This window comes from Falco cherrug, chromosome 11 (assembly GCF_023634085.1).
Source record: "Falco cherrug isolate bFalChe1 chromosome 11, bFalChe1.pri, whole genome shotgun sequence".
NCBI lineage: Eukaryota > Metazoa > Chordata > Aves > Falconiformes > Falconidae > Falco > Falco cherrug.
Genome location: NC_073707.1, coordinates 4631647 through 4651425, shown reverse-complemented (window position 1 = coordinate 4651425; position 19779 = coordinate 4631647). Strand labels below are relative to the sequence as shown.

General features: G+C 57.6%; 1 protein-coding gene across 31 annotated transcripts in view; it reads left to right on the top strand.

Moving 5' to 3' along the window:
- KIF1A (kinesin family member 1A) overlaps positions 1 to 19779 on the top strand; it is a 42446-nt gene that overhangs the window by 6579 nt on the left and 16088 nt on the right. For 8 of the 31 annotated variants that reach the window (XM_055723892.1, XM_055723897.1, XM_055723896.1 and 5 more), the window contains exons 3-27: positions 4119 to 4195; positions 4300 to 4479; positions 4976 to 5041; positions 5234 to 5412; positions 5771 to 5882; positions 6273 to 6350; positions 6660 to 6725; positions 6973 to 6990; positions 7364 to 7439; positions 7554 to 7632; positions 7908 to 8050; positions 8473 to 8499; positions 9861 to 10069; positions 10591 to 10670; positions 11022 to 11097; positions 13301 to 13380; positions 13671 to 13777; positions 14398 to 14481; positions 14607 to 14787; positions 14878 to 14950; positions 15200 to 15293; positions 15426 to 15574; positions 15735 to 15913; positions 16003 to 16140; positions 17067 to 17333. In XM_055723892.1, coding sequence (XP_055579867.1) covers positions 4119 to 4195; positions 4300 to 4479; positions 4976 to 5041; positions 5234 to 5412; positions 5771 to 5882; positions 6273 to 6350; positions 6660 to 6725; positions 6973 to 6990; positions 7364 to 7439; positions 7554 to 7632; positions 7908 to 8050; positions 8473 to 8499; positions 9861 to 10069; positions 10591 to 10670; positions 11022 to 11097; positions 13301 to 13380; positions 13671 to 13777; positions 14398 to 14481; positions 14607 to 14787; positions 14878 to 14950; positions 15200 to 15293; positions 15426 to 15574; positions 15735 to 15913; positions 16003 to 16140; positions 17067 to 17333 — 2818 coding nt within the window. The remainder of the gene's footprint in view (positions 1 to 4118; positions 4196 to 4299; positions 4480 to 4975; positions 5042 to 5233; positions 5413 to 5770; positions 5883 to 6272; positions 6351 to 6659; positions 6726 to 6972; positions 6991 to 7363; positions 7440 to 7553; positions 7633 to 7907; positions 8051 to 8472; positions 8500 to 9860; positions 10070 to 10590; positions 10671 to 11021; positions 11098 to 13300; positions 13381 to 13670; positions 13778 to 14397; positions 14482 to 14606; positions 14788 to 14877; positions 14951 to 15199; positions 15294 to 15425; positions 15575 to 15734; positions 15914 to 16002; positions 16141 to 17066; positions 17334 to 19779) is intronic. The other 23 variants (XM_055723915.1, XM_055723911.1, XM_055723922.1 and 20 more) reach the window with 9 other exon arrangements.

Genomic DNA, 19779 nt, shown 5'->3' with positions numbered 1-19779 from the left:
ATAGCACTTGGTGTTGTTTGGAGGAGGGAATCTGGGGTGGGAGGTCACCTTTCCCACAGCGAAATACAGTCCTGCTGTTAAAATGGCAGCAGTGAGATCTACATGGCACTGAGCCCTTGGGTGTCAGTGGTACTGAGTGGGGCAGCATCCCTTGACAGGTGATGGGGAGGAATCAGAAAAGCCTGAAAACACTGGTGCATTGATGTGGAGCTGAGGGTGCCCAGCCTGTGGTTGCCTGCCCAGGTGTGGAAGCTGTGCACCAGCCAGTGAGTGGCTCCTGACGGCACTGCCTGGTTGGCTCCTGCACACCGCAGTGCGCTGGGACCCATCCCTGCTTCCACGGGGCTTTGAGCCACAGCACCAGCAGCATGGAGGGGTGGGAGCAGGGTTTGCTGAAGGATGAGGAGGGGGGATGTGGCCCGGGGGGCTTGGGGGTTGCCTGTCCCATCAGAAGCCCATCTGGAATTTTCCCTCTTTAAATAATGGCTGATGAAAGTATGGGGTGGGAAAGGTGGCTGAATCCCTTCTCTTTGGCTCTGGAAACCTCCAGATGGGACAGCATCTAAAATAACTCCCTCCCTGCCTGCCCGGGACTTCCTGCGTCACTGTCATCCGTGGGTGAAACACCAGCACCAGCCACCCCCGTGGCGGGTGCGCTGATGGGCTGCTATGACAACCCCAGCGGGAGGGGGAGGAGGGCACGCCGGGGGTGCAGGGCAGCTTTGTGACCCTGCCAGGTCTCCCACGCACCATGGGACAGGGAGCAGGAATGTGGGGGTCAGTGGGGCAGCATCTGCTGGTCTCTGGCGTCCTGAGGGGGGCTCTTCTGCCCGGTTGCTGCAGGGATGTCCTGCCTGCCTGCAGTGCGGAGCTGGTCCCCTTGTGCCAGGGCAGCCTTTCTAGCCCAGCAGGAGCTGCACGCGTGCCCAGGGCCGGGCTGCCAGCAGGGGAGATATCCTTTCTGGCCCTGATGGGTGCTGGGGACCTGGCACACCCCAGGCCCGGTCAAGAGCCTCAGGCATCCCCCACCTCTGCCATGGCCACGTTTGCTCAGGGTGATCTGCCTGTGCCCATCCTGCCACCCCCAGCCCCGCTGTCTGCAGCCCCACCCCAGGGCTGCCCCAGGCCCCTCGTCCCCCTGCCCTTGCTGGGGAGGGCTGGCCAGGCTGCAGGCAGGGGCAGTGTCCCAGCCAGCCCTTTGCTGACAGTGAGGTTTTTCTCCATGAGTAGACAAACCATCGGCTAATCCCCTTGGCTGGGGGGAGGTGATGGTGGGGGGACGACAACACAGACTCTGGTGCCTGCTTGTGCTGCTGGCTGGGGGAGGCAGAAGGATGCTTGTAGTAGTGGCTGCTCCCCCTGGCCCCCAGAGCGGGACTGTCTCAGCCCCCCAGCTCCTTGCAGAGAAGCCAAAAATAAACGTGTTTGGAGGGGTGAGAACAAGTTTCATCCTTCCCAGGATTATTTACGGAGACCCCTGTGCATACTGAGGTGGGGCAGGTTGTTCTTCTGGCTAATGCATTAAGCCCCGTGGGGAGCAGCAGGGGCTGGGGACCAGGGCAGGAAGGGGTCAGCCCTCCTCTGCCATCCTTTTCCCCCTGAACTTACAAATGCCGCCCCCTTGGCTTGCTGCGCCATGGCTGCTCACCTGCCTGCCGATACTGCTGCTTTGTTCCCGTGGTGTCCCCTGCTCTGTGTGGCTGTGGGGACTGATCTGGGCACCAACAGCCCTGGCCCCTCTCCTGGCAGCTCCCACCAAGATGGAGAGGAAGGGACCCCAGATTTCATCCCACGAGGCCATTAATATTCTCTTTCCAGAGCCATGCTTCCCTGAGCTTCAAAATACAGCGATTCTCTCCTGTGGGTCCTGGGTTTTATCCTGCTCAGTGCTTGGTTGCCTGCTTGCTGCACTCTGCCATGCTGCTGGCTCTTCAGGGTGAAGACAGGAGTCATCTCCAGACGTTTTCCTCCTCCCCCTCTTGTCTGTATTTCTGCCTTTCCCCCCCCCCCCCCCCCACCTTTTTTAATCCCCTTTGGCAAAGCATGAATCTTTTGAATCTTTTGCAGCAGCTTTGCAAAAGCCCTGGGGTGCCTGATCACAGGAGAGGAAAAAAAAAGTCAAGAGCATCCAGCCACATGGGGGTAAATAAATGGGAATAAAAGGGGCTTGGGGAGTGTGTTTCAGCTCAGGATGAGAGACTTGCTGCTCTTAGTTTGCTCCCTTCTCCCCCATGTCCCAGTCTCTGGCCTGCTGGGCAGCTCGGCAGCTGGGCAGCTGCAGCTGGGATGCCCAGAGCTGCTTGGTGCCATCCCTGGCTGCTTCTCCGCCCCGTGCCCAGCATGGGCTGGCACTGGGATGCAGAACAGCCGCCTTGTGCAGCACCATCCTGCCCACTCCTGCTTTTGCCCATGCTGGACTCATTTTTTTTGGGGTAATGCTCCTGTTCACTCTAGCAAGGATCACCTCTGCAGGGCGGAGACGGACTGGACACAAGCTTTGGGGAGCCAGGTGGCATGGCAGAGCTGCCAGATGAACCCCAGGAGCCATTGGACGTGTTCCACCCAGCTTCTTGCATGGCCTCCACACCTGCTTTGCTTTACAACAGCCACTCACATGCCCTCAACACACCGACCAGGCACCGGCAGGGATGGGCAGCCCCTGTGGCTGCCCACACTCACGAGAAGGCTTGGTGCCGTTTTGGTCTGGATCTCAGTGGGGACCTCCAAGTCCCTTTTTGCAGTTGCTATGGAGATGTCACTTCCCAGCCCTTTCTCCTGGTAATTAGTCTGCCTGGGATTCAGGAGGCATCCAGAGCATCTGAGTCACGCTGCCTACAGTGGGCAGGCAGGCAAGGAGCCAGCACCCAGCCCCTCTTTGGTGCTGGAGCTTGGCTCCTGCCCACAGTGCGGGGCATCCGAGCAGCACTGTACTGTGGTTTCATGGTCGAGACAGGGTCCTGACCCAGCTTCCCACCTTCCACCTGCCCACCTTGCTGCCTTTGCTGGCAGGAATGAACCGGTCTCAGGCCCGAAGTGGTGGATCTCTCCTGGGGGAGAATCCGTTGTGGCAATGGGGGAGGAATTCGGAGCAGAAAGCATCCGTATCCGTAACACCATTCACCAGGGCATCTGAGCCTGCGGGGAGCAGACTGTGCCATGCCTGAGGTGCTGGGGAAGGTCCCAGCTTGAATCCCAAACGGGCATGAGCGCTGGCCAAGCAGCAGCCCTGGGGCAGGGCAGGTTGGGGCTGTGGTGGAGTGAGCTCCATCAGCCTCAGTGGTGTGTGGCCTCCTTGTCCCTGGCAGTGGCAGGGAGCGGCTGTGGGCTGTGGGCACAGGAGCTGTGCTGTGCTGGCCTGCAAGGTCATTTCAATGTCGCCTAATGTGACTGATGGCTGGATCTCATGACTACCCTGCTGGTTTGGGTTTCCTCTGACACATCTGTTGTTTCAGAAAAAAACCCATCATAAACGCTTTGCAGGGGGTGGGGTGGGAAAGCAGTGAGTGAGGAAGAGAAGTGATGCAGTCTCCAGTTTCCATGGCAACGTCCTTTTCATCAGGGGATGGGAAAAAGCAGGCTCTTGTTTCCGCTGGCATTAACCAGCCTGTTGGGGCTGGGTACCTAAAAGAAAGCACAGGGGAGGGGTGGCAGGAGCCAGAGGGGCCGGGGGGAGCCTCGATGGGCCTGTGGCTGCTCCTGCCCCACAGCACCAATGTGTGTGGCTTTGTGCACAGCCCCTCCAGCTGTGGGATGAAGGAAGAGTATGATCCTCCTATGCTGGTCCTAGTGCCACGCGCTGTGGGCAGATGCTGAAGCAGGAAGGAGCCCGAGGGAAGGAGCCATCTCCCCTACACTGTGCCCAGCAGGGTGTTTGGGCAGGGCTCTGCCCTGCTCGCCGGGCTGGTGCAGGCTCTGCCAACCACAGCACCCACATCTTCTGCTGGGACTGTTGGGGTCTGGGGGCTCTGGTCCCACCTGCACAGCTGGAGGGTCCCAGTCCCACTTTCCAGGACCATTTCAGACTGAACCCCATCACTCTTCCCTTGTGAGCAGGATCCGGGTGGCAGGGGTACCATGGGTGGCTGGGTGGCTTCATGTTCCCCTCTGTTTGCCCCTAGCTATCCTGAACCCGAAGCAGCCCAAAGAGACACCAAAAAGCTTCAGCTTTGACTATTCCTACTGGTCCCACACCACGGTAAGCAGTGGGAGGCCTGAGACTGCCTGAAGCACTGGGCTAGGTTGGGGAGAGGCAGGAGGAGCCCCTTGCCAAATTTCTTCTTGCCCCCCTCCTCTCTGCAGCCCGCAGACATCAACTATGCATCTCAGAAGCAAGTGTACCGTGACATTGGTGAGGAGATGTTGCAGCACGCCTTTGAAGGCTATAACGTCTGCATCTTCGCCTACGGGCAGACAGGTGCTGGAAAGTCCTACACCATGATGGGGAAGCAGGAGAAAGACCAGCAAGGAATCATCCCACAGGTACTGCTTGGTGAAAAGCTGCCTGTTACCCTGGTCCCAGCAGGGTGCCCAAAGGAAGTGAAGAGGGGAGCAGGGCAGGAGTTGGGCCAGGCTTTGGCAAGGTCCACTGCAGTCCTGCCGTGGCAGTGAGCCAGGGTGGCTCTTCCAGAGGGTTGGGGGACAGTGAGTTCACACCAGACTCCTCTGAGGCCGTATGAATTACGGTTTGGCCACGTGAGGCTGGTGTTTGTGAGCAGCAGCAGTCCAAGTGCTGAGCTGCTGGCGGCTGTGCTTGCTGAGCTGCCGCAAGATGTTCCAGCAGAGTGCCATGGGGGTTCTGGGGATGCTGAGCCCACCATATCAGTAGGGATGGTTCTGCCAGCTCCCCAGGAACTGTCCTAGCACACAGAAGCTCTGTTTTTTGGGGTGAGAAGGTAGAAATCCCTGTGGCTTGGGCACCCCAGGCAGAAGTATTCTTCTGATGGAGGGCTGAGCAGCCTGGCTCTTCTCTCCGCAGCTGTGCGAAGACCTCTTCTCCCGCATCAATGACACGACAAACGACAACATGTCCTACTCTGTGGAGGTAGGCACCCTATTGCTTGCCTAGTCCGGTTCCAGCCTCCCACCCATCTCTGCAAGCCATGCTGGTGTGCAGACCCCTCTTTGGGGGGTCCCATTCCTGCGTGTGATGTGGGTGGGTGTGGCCTGATTCTGTCTGTGTGCTGAGCATCCATGTCCTGCTGGCCACTAGCCCTGCCTGTGCCCTCTGCTGTAGGTGAGCTACATGGAGATATACTGTGAGCGCGTGAGGGACCTCCTGAACCCCAAGAACAAGGGGAACCTGCGGGTGAGGGAGCATCCCCTTATGGGCCCGTATGTTGAGGACCTTTCCAAGCTGGCTGTGACCTCTTACAATGACATCCAGGACCTCATGGACTCTGGGAACAAGGCCCGGTGAGTTGGGGAAGCAGGACATGGCCAGGATTCGTAGAGTTTGCAGATGTGTCCAGAAGGTCCTGCTTATTAACTTCCTTGCTTTGGCAGTCTGGCTGGTGTGGAGGTGGAAGTCCCCTCCTATCCGAGCGTTGAGTACCCACCACTTATTTTCATGTTACTTCCTTTCTGCTCTCAAAATGCCCTGGAGCCAGCAGGAAAAAAACTGGACTTCTGCACATCTTCTTCCAGAGTCCTCTTCTGTCCTCCAGAATTGCCTTCCTATCATGTACCCTGTCCTGAAATGAGCCCTGGCCCCATCACCAGCCACTCCAGTGTCCCCTGCAGAGTGTCATATCTCTCTGTCCTTTTCCCACAGCACGGTGGCTGCCACCAACATGAATGAGACCAGCAGCCGCTCCCATGCTGTGTTCAACATTATCTTCACACAGAAGCGGCATGATGCTGAGACGGACATCACCACTGAGAAGGTGAGAGCAGAGCCTGGCGGACTCAGAGGTACCCGCACGGACTCATCAAGGGCTTGGTGTGCTATCAACAGCACTTGGGATGAGATGGTGTGGCCTGATGGAGGGTTGAAACGGGATGGAGATGAGTCCCAGGCACACACTAAGCCCACAGTCCCTTGAAGTACCGGCCCCTGAATGGGGTATTTGGCAGCTGGTGCCCTCCAGCCCTGCCTGCAAGGTTGTTAGCTCTGCTGCTGGCCAAATCCTGGCTGGGGTGACCCCGCAGAGCCCACCTCTGCCCTCAGAGCAGTGTCACCTTGCAACAAGTCTTTGCTCCATCCATCCTTGGCTGTGCGCTGGGGCCTGGTTTGCTGTGCCTGCCAGGGCTGACAGCCTCGTCTCTGCCTGCAGGTCAGCAAGATTAGCTTGGTGGACCTGGCAGGGAGTGAGCGAGCCGACTCCACTGGTGCGAAGGGCACAAGACTAAAGGTGAGAGCTGGCGTGAGGTCCCCTTCTGCCAGTGGGGACACCATGTCCTGCCCCCCTGTCCCCATCTTTCCTTGCCTGGTTCCTTGCCCAATATGCTGCCAAAATCCTTGACTGGGTTTTGTTTGAAAGCCGCCCAGTGCCAGTTCCACCGGGGTCCATGAGTCCCGGCTGGAAGATGCTGGTTACACAGTAAGACCAGCTGCTCTGTGCTCGCCCCATACTGGGAATTCCTCATCCTCCTGGTGTACTGGGCTTCAGTGCTACTATGAAATGGGGCCTGAGCATCCGGGTTTTTCCTCTTTCCACCAGGAAGGTGCAAACATCAACAAGTCCTTGACCACACTGGGGAAAGTCATCTCTGCCCTGGCTGAAATGGTAGGTAGCTAGAGTGCAGACAAGCAGTGGCACCACAGGGGAATGGGCTCAGCTCTGAGGGATGGAGCATCCTGGCTCTGAGGGATGGGCAGACCCATCCCAAGCAGTCTCTGGGGCTGGGATAAGGTGGCCTGGTGAGGCTGCCATCTCCATGGGGTGTGCCTGCCGCTCTCTGTGGATGGGCAGCTGTGGTGCGTGCTGAGGAGGGGAGCAGCTCACTTAAACAACCTTTCTGCTTTCTTTGCAGGATTCGGGGCCAAACAAGGTAGGTGCCCTGGTCAGGCTGCAGAAGTGGGGGTTGTTTTTTAGCAGAGTTGGGTGGGAGTGGGTTCCAGAGTGGTTTGGGGTTGAGGCTCTGCCCAGACCCAAGCCATGCTTCTCCTGGGGGCTGGCAGAGCCCTCAGCATCCTTCTCACCCTCCTCACCTGGTGGCTTTCAGTACCTGGTGTTAAACACCATCCTTGGTCCAGGCAGGACATTTCACAGGCAGGACTTGTGGAGCTAAGCAGAGCTGCCCAAGGTTGCAGTTGCTGGGCAGAGCCATCCTCTGAGTCCCCGTGACTGGGGACCAGCTGTCACCTTCCCTTTGAAAAGAACAGGGAGCCTGACAGCTCTTCCCTCCACTCTCCGTCCCCCAGAACAAAAAGAAGAAGAAGACAGATTTCATCCCCTACCGGGACTCAGTGCTGACCTGGCTGCTGCGGGAGAACCTGGGTGAGGATGTGGGTGGGAGGTACGGGTTTGGTGGCGGGCATGGCTGCCGAGTGGAGGGTGATGGCTGGCATGGGGACCAGCATCTCCCTGATACAGGTGTATCTCTCGGTACAGGGGGAAACTCCAGGACAGCCATGGTCGCTGCTCTGAGTCCTGCTGACATCAACTATGATGAGACCCTCAGCACCCTCAGGTAGGAAGAAGTACACCTGTCCCCCACAGCAGGCAAGGGCAGGGGGGTCTCTGAAACCTAAGCACTGCCACATGCTCTCCTCACCTCTGTGGTATCCCTGGCTGGGGGGGTGCTGTGGGCAGACCCTGAAACCTCAGACAAGAGTCTGAAGGGTTGTCCCGGTGCTGGGATCCTCCAAATCATCACTTGCTGAAGGGGCTCAGTGGCACTCCTGCTTGCCCAGTAGCTGGGGCTTTGACCCCTCCACCAGTACTCAGGGCTTTGCCCTTCCCTAGGTACGCGGACCGTGCCAAGCAGATCCGCTGCAACGCCGTCATTAATGAGGACCCCAACAACAAGCTGATCCGGGAGCTGAAAGACGAGGTGGCACGCCTGCGTGACCTTCTCTATGCCCAGGGCCTCGGGGACATCATTGACAGTAGGTACCACCCGGTGTGCTCTGGCAGTGGTTCCAGGCAGAGGCAGGCTGGAGTCCCCCCTGCCTGCAGGGCTGCATCCCCACAGCTGCCCTGCATCCTGCTCTGCCAGCCCATGGCAGCATCACACTGCTGAAGTGTGGCCGGGACACCTCCAGCGAGCCCCTGCATGTGTGTTCGTAACCCCCAGCCCACTTCTGTAAGCAGGAGGAGCTGCTTTACACACAGCAGACCTCCCCTTCTCACCCTCCACCTCCTGTTTTCAGCATCCTGTGCCCGGCAGAGGTGCCAGGAAGATGTTCCTGGGGCTGCGCCTGTCAGTAGCCTCTCTGTGTGGTGTCAGATATCCTGCTGAGATGAACCCACTCTTGTTCTGTTCTCTCTGTCTTACCCCCGCTCCCTGCCCTCTCTCTCTTTCTCTTAGCCCATCCTGCTGCAGGAGGATCCAAATGTGTGTATTCCCCATCACTGGTACTCTCTGTTGCTTCATGGCTTTTGGGAGGTGTAGGCTGCGCCCAGGGGCACCTGTGCAGCATGGGGAAGGGCTCCTGTAGCTGATGGAGAGGCACTTGCCCACAGGCTGGCTGTCCCTGGGGAGCTGGCAAAGGAGATGGTGGTGGAGTCATGGTTAGTGCCTGGGCTCAGGATAGCGCTTGGAGGGACCAGTGTCCTCCCCACTGCTGTGCAGAGGGCTTGATCCCCACGGGGGGTCCATGCTGTCATGATGTTTTCTGTTGCTGCTGCTGCTGCTGCTGCTTCCTCTGCTGGCGCTGGGGCTCGTTGGGACTGGAGCCTGGCACGGCGCTTGGGTGGACTGGCACGGTGCTCTCCCAGTGGAGGGGTTTGTGGTGATGGCTAGGAGGTTTTTGCCTGTGGATAAGCACTATTGCCCCTCGTGCCCTGGGCCAGGCAGTGCAGCCAGGCTATGGTGAGCCCATGGAGGAGACGGGGACCTGGCTGGTCCCTTCCTGGCTCAGCTTTCCCAGATGTGGGCTGATGGAGATGGGTGACTAACGCTGCACCTGCTAACCTGTGCCCTGCCTGCCTCCGGCTCAGCGTGCTGAGCCCCTGCAACTTCTCAGGGCTGGAGGAGCATCTCTGATACCTGGGTCCCTTTGTCGTGGGGTCCTGTGGCAGCCGATGTGTGGGGTGCTGGTGGACAAGTGCCGCTGCCTGTAATAGGCATGCTGCCACCCTGCCTTCACTTCGCACTCTCTCTGGTTGCCCCACCAAGGCCCTGCATCAGCGGGCCAGGGGCTTGGGCTCTGCCAGCGAGGGGATCCCACAGCTCCTTTTGCTCCCTTCCCTTGACCCCCTTGTAGGGTGGAGGGCCACTGCTTCTCCTCCCCTTCCCTTCTCATTCCCTGCCCCCAGATCCAGCAGTCTGGGGCACCTGGGCAGGGAAAACCACCTGGGCTGCGTCAGTGGGGGAGGATGACAGGGGCAGCGGCACGCTCTTGGGGAAAATGTTTGATCCCAGACCTGATGGCTGCAGGGTGTGGTGTTGCAAAAAAGCAGCCCCAGGAGCCCGGGTCTCCAGGGCTGTTCCAGCAGCTGCTTCCCAAGACAGCCCCATGCTCCTGGGGGCTGCCTGGGCTGGGGGAGAGATGTGTGTGCCCTTGCCCTGCTGCTGCTTGTGCTGCTGTGCAGTTGCCTGTGCCTTTTCCATGTAATTCCTGGCTTTCTTCTCAACACACCCAGCCACTCTTTTTTTTTCCCCCCAACAGCTTTTCTTGTCTCTGTCTTTCTCTTTCTCTTTCTCTTCCTGTCCATGTGCCTTTCCCTGGCCCGTCCCTCCTTCCCCACCCGTAGATGTGTCCGACTTTGAGAACAATAATGATGCTAGAAGGGCTGAGCTGAGTCACCGCCATGACAATCTCTCCACAGTGACCAATGCCATCGCCGGGATCAGCCCCTCTTCCTCCTTGTCAGCCTTGTCCAGCCGTGCTGCCTCTGTCGCCAGCCTCCACGAGCGCATCATGTTTGCTCCAGGCAGTGAAGAGGCAATCGAAAGGCTCAAGGTAAGAGGCAGGATGGAGGGCTGAGCTCAACGCTCTTGCACTGAGGCTTGTGGAGGGGGCTTGGTGTTTTCTGGAAGCCCATTAGGGGTGATGCTTATGGGAAGTGATGCCCAGGTGCACTCTTGCAGAGTGGACAGACCCAGAGGTGCCCAGTGTTCTGGACTGCTGATGGCAGAGGGTTTGGCACAGCAGGGTCCATGTGGTGCTGCCATCCTCCCTGCAGGGTGACTGCCGCCTTTGCCCTGTGGGACAAGTGCTCCTGGCTTGAGACGGGTGCTCCCAGCTCAGCATAGTGCAGGAGTGGACTGGCAGCAAGGGGATGGAGAGGCTGGTTTTCGTGCCTCGCTCTTCAAAGATGGGGATGATGGAAAGTTGTGGGTGAAATGCAGTCATGGCTTGTTTAAACCAGGCTGGAACTAGGACCAGTGTCCTGCTGCGGTCTGCTCGGCAGAGCTTGGCAGAGCGAGCAGGTGTGCTGCCTGTAGGATGCCCTAACCCCCTGCTAACCCTGTGCTTGCCAGGAAACTGAGAAGATCATTGCAGAGCTGAATGAGACATGGGAGGAGAAGCTGCGAAGAACAGAAGCAATCCGGATGGAGAGGTGGGTGGGGTGGGATGGGATGGGGTGAGGTGGGGTGGGGTGGGGTTCCCCAGGCATCTTCACTCCTCTGCACTTTGCCTACAGCAATTCAGCTCCTAGGAGCAGCCAGGCAATCTTGACTGTCCAGCTGTAACCTGGCTGCCCCCCAGGCACCCTTGTGCCTACCACGTTAGCCTGCATGGTCATGGTCTGCTCTGAGAAACCCTCTTGAGGCACAGAGAGAGCTGAAGCAAGCCCTATGGCTATGACCTGTGGGTCAAACCCACGGGCTCAGGTCCTGTCCTGGGCTTGTCTAGTGCTGGCTTCAGGAGCTCATGGGGCTTTGACAGGCTCTTTCCCTTGCTTCTTCAGGGAAGCGTTGCTGGCTGAAATGGGGGTGGCCATGAGAGAGGACGGAGGCACCTTGGGTGTTTTCTCTCCTAAAAAGGTAGGATCATCTTACTTTCTTCTTTCTGGCAAACAAGGGCTGGTTTATACCCCCACAGCTCCCTTTCAACCCACCCTGTCACTGCTGGCCAGCCCCCAGTATTTCACCGGCCTTTTCCTGGCTCTGAAACCTACAGGGGAAGTAGGTGTTGACCCTGCTGGGTACGAACATTGGTGGAAACTTATGGCTAAACATCCAGCCCTCATTGCCTGGATGCTGTCCCCATTCAGGTGGGGCTTCGCTTTTGATCACTGTGTTGGACTTCAGTGTCAGCTTTTAAAAATCCATACTTCGGGGTATTTGAAATTGCTGCCACTGAAATTGGCAAATCCTCACTGAGAAATGTGGGTGTGGAAATATTCCATACTCTTCATTACTTGTAGTATCCTGGAAAGTATTTTCTTAGCAAATACCAGCCATGCCCCAAAGAGTTTGTGCACCAGTGAACCCTGCCAAGCACCAGTTACAGGACATTATGCCCCCTTACTCATCTGTGTAACTGTTGTGGTGGTGATACCAGTTTACAGTCCCAAGCCTGCAAAACCTGCAGAGCAGCACAGGCTCCTAAGGTGCAGGCAGAAGCTGGTAGGACCAGGGCATGCTCGCTTGGCTTTCCTGCTGCACTGAGGGATGCTCTGAGAGCTGATGCTCGTTGGCTTGGCCAAATGTCTTAGTAGATATGTGTGTCCCAGCTGGGGTGGTGGCACTCAGTGCTGAAGGCTTTGGGACCTTCCCATTGCATGCCTTGGAACAAATTTATATACTTCTGTCTTTGTTTCTCATTCTTGTCTCAGCTGCTGCCTGTTAGGACCCCAGACCTTAGTGTAGAAAGTGTGGGGGTTTATTCCCTGAAGCAGGTTGGTCTTGGAGGTGGGGTATTGCTGTGGTGGTCTTAGTTCCTCCTTGCTCTTCAGCTGTCTGGTGGGTGGAAACTCTTCTGACTTCTCCAGTGGCTGGCAAGGAAAGTTAGTGTCGATAGTGTGCAAAACTCTGTTTTGTTAAGGGCAAAGCAGGGCAGGACTTTGTTGTCCTGCCGTGTGCCATCACTGGGGTGGTTACCTCTCCAAGGAGCTTAGTGGAAGGTAGAGCATATGCCTTCTACTAGCCAGCCTTGCAAATCTGGAGAAAAACTGTAAACTGAAGGAGTCTCAGAGCCCACGACTACATGTCTGCCCAGAGAGGCCAGAGGTTAAATGTTATAGCCAGCTTATTCCTGCCAGCCACCATGGAGGAGGAGAGCCTGCATTTCCCTTGACCTCCAGCTCTCCTGCACTATTTGAAGTGAGTCTCTCCTATCAGTCAGGGCTTGTAGCACTGTTGTGAGGGGGAAACTTCTGCTTGCTGGGTGTTAGCAGGCTGGCAAGACATTTCTTATGGTCTCTATTCTTATTTCTGGGAAACTCAGAACTTCACTTACTGATACTCCTGGGACTTGACCTGTTGCCTGAAGGTGCAACCACAGCAGTTTGCAGTGGGGTGAACTAAGCTAGCTGCAGCCAGAGAGTTCTGTGCCCGGGAGAGAAGCTTCCTGTTCCTGTCAAGATCAAAGTGGTTTGTGACCCAGGGAAAGAAAGTGATGGGAGGGGACTGTTAGGACCAGGGAGTCAAATTCAGCCTGCAGGTGTGGCTTCAGGTCTCCACTACTTTTCATTGAACCTCTAGTTTGGGAACTGCTCTTTTGGGTGCTTCATCTGTCCTTGTACCATCAGTGGAAGAAAATGGGCACCTTTAGTTCCCTTACCCTAAACCGGCTGCTGCACAGGACATGTCTCTGCCTCAGCTACACTGCCGGCGGTGGAGCTGGGGGCTATGGTGAGGCCAGGGCCCATGGGCATGCAGCACAGGTAAGCAAGGTCCAGCCCCAGGAGACACTAAGCCATATCAAGGACTCCTTGTAGGAAGTGTTCATCTCCCTGTTGGGCTTGTTTGCAACACAAATTTTCAAAGGCAGCCAGGGGAAGGGCGCCAAGGGCTCAGACCTTTGAGGAGGAAAGCAAGGGGGCATGTGGAGGCAGGTCATCCTCATCCCATTCTCTGCAGTCCCCTTGAAAAGTACCTGCCTAGGCATGTTGTCCTAGAGCTATGGAGAGCAGGAGAGCCTGTGCAGGGGCCAGCCCAAAGTGTTGCTGGGTTCCCAGCTCCCTTGGGAGCACCCCTCAGTAGATGAGCCATACCAGGGTAACTCCTTGTTTGTCTCTCCCAGACGCCACACTTGGTCAACCTGAATGAGGACCCGCTCATGTCCGAGTGTCTTCTCTACTACATTAAGGATGGGATAACAAGGTGAGGGCCAGGTCCCATGGAGTGGTGGGAGCCTAGCCCATATCTCAGTGCCTGACTTGCCTCGGTGGGCAGTAGGGTGATAGCTGTCTCCAGGCTGGACACCGTTCTGGGGCATCCCCAAAGTGTCGTAGCCATGTGGGAAAAGTGTATGTGCCTGGCAATCTCATTAGGGATGGTGGTGCTGCTGTGCACCAAGGGCTGCTCCTGTCAGCTTGATGGATGATTTGGGGAGGGGAGGCCCAGGGAAGGGCTGCTTTGAGGAAGGATCAAGCTGGGTTTCCCCCTGGCAGGGTTGGCCGGGAAGATGCAGAGAAGAGACAGGACATCGTTCTCAGTGGGCACTTCATTAAGGAAGAGCACTGCCTTTTCCGCAGCGACACCAAAACCGGTGGTGAAGGTATTCCTTGTCCGGAGTGGCTCCACCTCCCCAGGGACCCCAGTCCCCAGGACCTACCCCCAGCTGGGAGTTCTGCCCTCCTTGGGCTAGTGGGGCTCTCCTGCATGGCTGTGGCTTCTCTGTGCTTCCAGAGTGAGCTATGGCCCTCACCTAGCTGGGAGGGAAGCTTGAGCAAGGCACGTGGAAGCTGCCATGGTGAGGCAAGCTGGGGAGGTCGGGGCAGGATGGAAGAGCAGACTATAGATGACTCCCCCACCCAAGATGCGGAGCCGAGCCCACCCCGCATGGGATCTGGGGGTGAAAGGGTTTTGGGAGATGAGCCTGGGGAGGCTGGAGATGCATGCTGGAGGCTCTGATCTCCTCTCATGTTCAGTCTTCAGCTGCTTTTAGTCCTTGGGACTGCTCTGATTAACATGAGGTTGGCCGAGCCCTGTTGGTTACCCAGGGTGTGGGTGCTGCTGGTGGGTACCCCAGTGTGCCACACTCCATACCTGGGGTGCCGACTGGGGCAGCTCTCGCCTTCTGGGGCTGCAGGAGCAGCAGAGTGGGAGGTGCAGGATTTATCCCTCTGCTTCCACCTTACCTTCACTCCTCCTCTCCCCCTCCCACTGTCTCTGCAGTGATAGTGACCCTGGAGCCCTGTGAAGGCGCTGACACCTATGTGAATGGCAAAAAGGTGACAGAGCCCAGCATCCTGCGTTCAGGTGGGTCCCTGGAGCTGGTACACCAGTGGTGCTCTAACCCACTTCCCTCCATCCCACAGGGTCCCTGTAGGCTGTCCTGCATTAAACCCATGTCCTTTTCCTCCACCCTGCCTGTAACCCTGTAGGAAATCGCATCATCATGGGGAAGAGCCACGTCTTCCGCTTTAACCACCCCGAGCAGGCTCGGCAGGAGCGGGAGCGGACCCCATGCGCCGAGACACCCGCTGAGCCTGTGGACTGGGCTTTTGCTCAAAGAGAGCTGCTGGAGAAGCAGGGCATCGACATGAAGCAGGAGATGGAGCAGCGGTGAGGGTGCAGGGGATGGGGCAATGGAGAGTTGGGGAGTTGAGTATCCACCTTCAGGTTGGTCATCCTCTCCTTCCCTGTTCCTCCCAGGCTCCAGGAACTGGAGGACCAGTACCGGAGGGAGCGGGAGGAGGCGAATTACCTTCTTGAGCAGCAGAGGCTGGTAGGTGACCAGGATCTGGCTCCTCCTTGGGCTTCCCAGGCATGACTGAAGTCCTGGCGGATCTTTGGATAGGGTGGCTCTGTGTGTCCCCAAAACAAGGGCAAACCTGTTGTTCTTGGGGTTGTCCCCATAAGTCGACCCAGAGGAGGGAGAAGGCCAGGTGCTTGTCAGATGGGGAGAAGCACCATGGCAGCATGGAGGAAGGTCACACTTTGTGGGCTGCATCATCCCTCTCTCTGCTTCCCCCAGGACTATGAGAGCAAGTTGGAGGCTTTGCAGAAGCAGATGGACTCTCGGTATTACCCTGAGGCAAATGAGGAAGAGGAAGAACCTGAAGATGAAGGTGAGGGCTAGGTCCACCACAGGGTTTTGATGCTTTCTGCGGGAGCAAGAAGAGTGGACTGCATGTCCCCTGGGCACCTCTGTGCCCCTGTTCTCCCAGCGGTGGGGTGACTGTCCCTCCATGTCCCCACAGTGCAGTGGACGGAGCGGGAGTTTGAGCTGGCCCTCTGGGCCTTTAGGAAGTGGAAGTGGTACCAGTTCACCTCCCTCCGTGACCTGCTCTGGGGCAATGCCATCTTCCTCAAGGAAGCCAACGCCATCAGTGTGGAGCTGAAGAAAAAGGTGGGTGCCTCAGGCTCCTCTCTGGCATGCTGTGGCACCCACGGCAGAGGCCACAAGCACAGGCAGCCAGGGAAATGCTGAGGAAGGGGTCACTAAAGGCACCGCATGGCACCTGCCATCCTCTGAGGCAGCTCACTTGTCTCCCTCTGCTCCTCTCCAGGTCCAGTTCCAGTTCGTGCTCCTCACAGACACACTGTACTCGCCTCTCCCCCCTGACCTCCTGCCTCCTGATGCCGCCAAGGACCGGGAAAAGCGGCCGTTCCCTCGGACCATCGTGGCCGTAGAGGTGCAGGACCAGAAGAATGGGGCGACACATTATTGGACCCTGGAGAAGCTGAGGTAGGAGGATGGTGCCCATGACAGGGAGGGCTTGGCCAGCCTCAGCCCGGTTTCTCCCAGCTGTCCATCGTGTCCCCCTCTGCCTGCAGGCAACGCCTGGACTTAATGCGTGAAATGTATGACCGTGCAGCAGAAGTGCCTTCTAGTGTCATCGAGGACTGCGACAATGTGGTGACCGGTGGAGATCCTTTCTATGACCGCTTCCCCTGGTTCAGGCTGGTTGGCAGGTGAGCGCTTTGGCTCCTTCTAAGCACGGCTGGGACCCGCAGGCAGCCCTGTGGGAGGAAGCGCCGCCAGCTCTGCCATGTGCAGAGCGTTTGTCTCCCTGGGGCCGTGCCATGGGAGGATGTGTTGACCCCCTGGTGCTGGTCAGGGCCCATCTTTACTGCGATGGCTTTCCTCCACATGGACTGCTGGGACCCTGAGAGACCCATGAGCCGCTGGCAATGCTCCCACTGCCTGCCCTAACACAGTCCTGTGAGGCATGGGCTCTTGGCTTGACACCAGTGGGAAGCAGGGGGCTATGGCTGTCCAGCAGGCTGAGAGCCTGTGCCATCGCAACTTCTGCCCTGACAGTCACGCGTCCATGTATATGTGTTGGTGTCTGAGCATCCGTCTGTACAGTATGTGCCGCCTGTCTCCGTGCACTTCCCACTTGCTGGCTGGAAGAGTGCAATGCCAGCAACGAGGATGAGCCACCCTGGAGAAGGGGTCTGCCCCGGTGGGCAGGGGGAGCAGGGGACTGAGCCACATGGCCCAACCAACCACACCTGCCACAGTGTTGTCCCCCCGTGCCATGGCATGTGGAGAGATTCCCTTCAGTGGTGGAGGCTGCAGTGCCTGCTCTGTCCCCACGTTGCCCACAAAGCCAGCGAGGGGAATCCCCACCATTTGCACCGGCTCCTTGGGTTGCTCTTTTCTCCACCCTTTATAGCTGATGGCTGTTGGTAGCTTCCTTTAGAAACACACCGGACGGACGGGCAGGTCTTTATTTCCCAGTGTCCTTTGGTTTAAGCAGGAAAAAGCCCTGCCCCAAAACCCAACTCATTAAAAAAAAGCCCACCCCCCAAAAAAAGCAAAATTCCTATTCTTGCTCTCTCTGTTTGGAACAGCTGGTGTTAACCTGTCTTCTATCTTGTTGTACTAACCTTAGTTCAGATATCTCTGGCTGCAACAGCTCTCCTCTTTTCAACACATGCATGAGCGAGCGCATGGCTGATCTCACCCCCTCCCCTACCTTCTCGAACCCCGACTCCGACATCACCGAGCCTGCTGACGAGCAGCACCAGGGGCAGGAGGAGGAGGAGGAGGAGGAGGAGGAGGCGGAGGACCTGGAGGAAGACATCTTTCCGGAGTGCCCACTGTGTGATGGCCGGGATCCGTTTTACGACCGCTCCCCCCTGTTCAGTTTAGTAGGAAGGTTGGTGAGGTTTTAGGAGAGCATGCCGGGAAGGAACTAGCTCTTTCGCATGAGGGAACTGCTTTCGGACACAACTCCCACCTCTGGGGTGTTCCAGAGGCGCAGGGGGTGGCCAGCTGGCCGGGATTGCTGCTGAGCCTGGGGCGCCGGGCAGGGCGGTGAGATGCCCACCGAGGTAGGGCTGTGACAAGCACAGCGGCGCCAGGGGGTAGCAGGGGAAAGTAGACAGTGCCAGCTCCACTGGAGACCCTTTAGGCAGGTCTTGGGGATGATCCCTGAGAAGGGGAGCTCTGCTGCATCTTTGGCACTGAAGGAGCTGAGGGAGCTGCACAGGGGTCTTAGTCCTGGGCATTTCTGTCCCAGGGAGGGCCATCTCCCACCCGACTCGGGGTGACTCCTTGTGGTGCTGGTGGCAGGTGACACGCCGGCACTTCAAAACTGCATGTGCCTCTGGCACCGGCTTGGCCATCCCAGCTGCATCGGTCAGCATGAGCCCCCTCTGAGGCGGAGGCTTGAATGTCCTCAGGTGGTCCGGAGGACAAAGCTGAGGGGAGTGAGGGGAGAGCTGGGCACAGGAGGGACAGGAGGGCTCTTCGAAAAGTGGCGTTTTCTCTTGCCTCCCATACCCGGTGCTCGGCTTGGGGCCATCCCTGCCAGCTTGGCACAGGAGTTGTTCAGGGAGGTCGTGGGAACCCGGGTACAGGCTCCAAATCCTCCTCGGCTCCAGCTGAGGACAAGAGCTTTGATGCCTCATACCTGTTGGCCAGGTGACCCCCCTGGGCTCCATCAGTCTTGGCCTGAGGAAACCCACCAGCTGCCACAAAACTGGCTGTGCTGCCAAAGCCGATCACATTCTGCCCATCCCCAAAACAGGATGCGGTGCTGCTAGCTCTGCTCCAGGGCTTTCCCAGAGGGGTATGTGCTTGGAGCTGGTCCCAGAGCCTCTGCCCCATACAGGAGCCAGAGGGGCTCATGATGATGAACCTCTCTCCACTGGGGCTGCCCTCACTGGGGTGGAGCTGGAGCTCCTCTTCCTTGGTGTGCTAAAGCCAGGCTTATCCCTGAGGGGCAGGGTGTGGGCAGTGAGGTGGGGAAGAGGGGGACCAGTGCAGGCAGAGAGGGCAGAGGTGTGGTAAGAGTCCTGCAGCCTCAGACCGAAAGAGCTGGGTTCTTCCCCCTTTTTTTTTTTCTTTTTCCTTTTTTCCTTATTGAAAAAACCAAGAAAACAAAACATAACCCCCCCCCCCCTCAAAACTCTCAGGGGCACCTCAAAAAACCAAACAAGGCCCTGCGGCAGCGGCCCTGCTCCGTGCCGGGGGCACGTTCCCCAGAGCTCGGCGCCTTCGGACTTCTTTTGAGTCTGCCCTGGGTTTGGCTCCCCGCGCAGCAGCTCCGCCGGCCACATTTCTTGTGAAGTGTGCTTGGATTGGTTTATGATTGGATCCTTGTCTTTGATTTTTTTTCCTTTCTTTTTTTTATTTTAGGTTTTTGGTTTTTTTTTTTAATTTTTTAGTTTTTTGGTTTTGTTTGTGGTTTTTTTTTTAGCTGCTGGCTCTATCTCTCCAAAGCTTTAGCAAAAATTGGGGTTATTTCACTTTTGTCTTCCTTTGGAAAGGCTTTTCTTTGGTCTGAGCATGCCATCTTTGCACCTCACCAATCTTGTGGTTAGTGTCCCTGCCCTCCTTCCTCTAGTGACACACTTGTCCCGCTCCTCCCTGCGCACCTACCCTCTCCCTCTCCCTCTTTCCTCCCCTCTTCACCCCCTTGGCTTCAACACCAGCTGCCCTGTGATCTTGAGTGAGCAGGCACAACCAGATCCCCGTACTTTCGAGACATCCCCGCAGTTGTGGGCTCTACCCTAGGCACGCGGTCCTGCCAGGAAGCCCTGGCACAGTCCAGCCACTTGTCCCTGGTGGTCTCCGAGAAGAGATGGAGTGAGCTGGGCCCAGCAGGAGACAGTGATGGGGCATCACCTTTGCTTCCACAACTTGAGACACTGGAGATGCTTTGGGTGGAAAAAGCCTCAAGCAGCAGTTGGAGTTCAATGGGAGTCACCAGAGCAAGGGGAATATCCGGACTTTGGGGCTTGGGCTGCAAGTGCAGGGCTGGGTCCTGCTGCAGGAGCTCCCTAAGCATTTTTGGGTACTACTGGATGTCTGCAAAGGCACCTGCAAGGCTGGGACATCACGAGCAGCACTGCCAGCCTCCTGGAGATGCAACCCTCATGGGACCCTCCTGAAGCAGGAGTGTCTTGGCCAGCTCCAGCACCATCCCTCCCCATGACACCCAAATATGCTGCATGTCAAGATGCCTGTGGTTGCCCTGGGTTGGGGTGCTGGGCACCCCACACAGCCTCTCACTGGGAATGGTGCTGCCCTGCAGGCAAGGGTAGCTTATACCTCTTGGCAGGAAGCTCAGCACCGAAGTGGCTTGTCACCATGGAGGG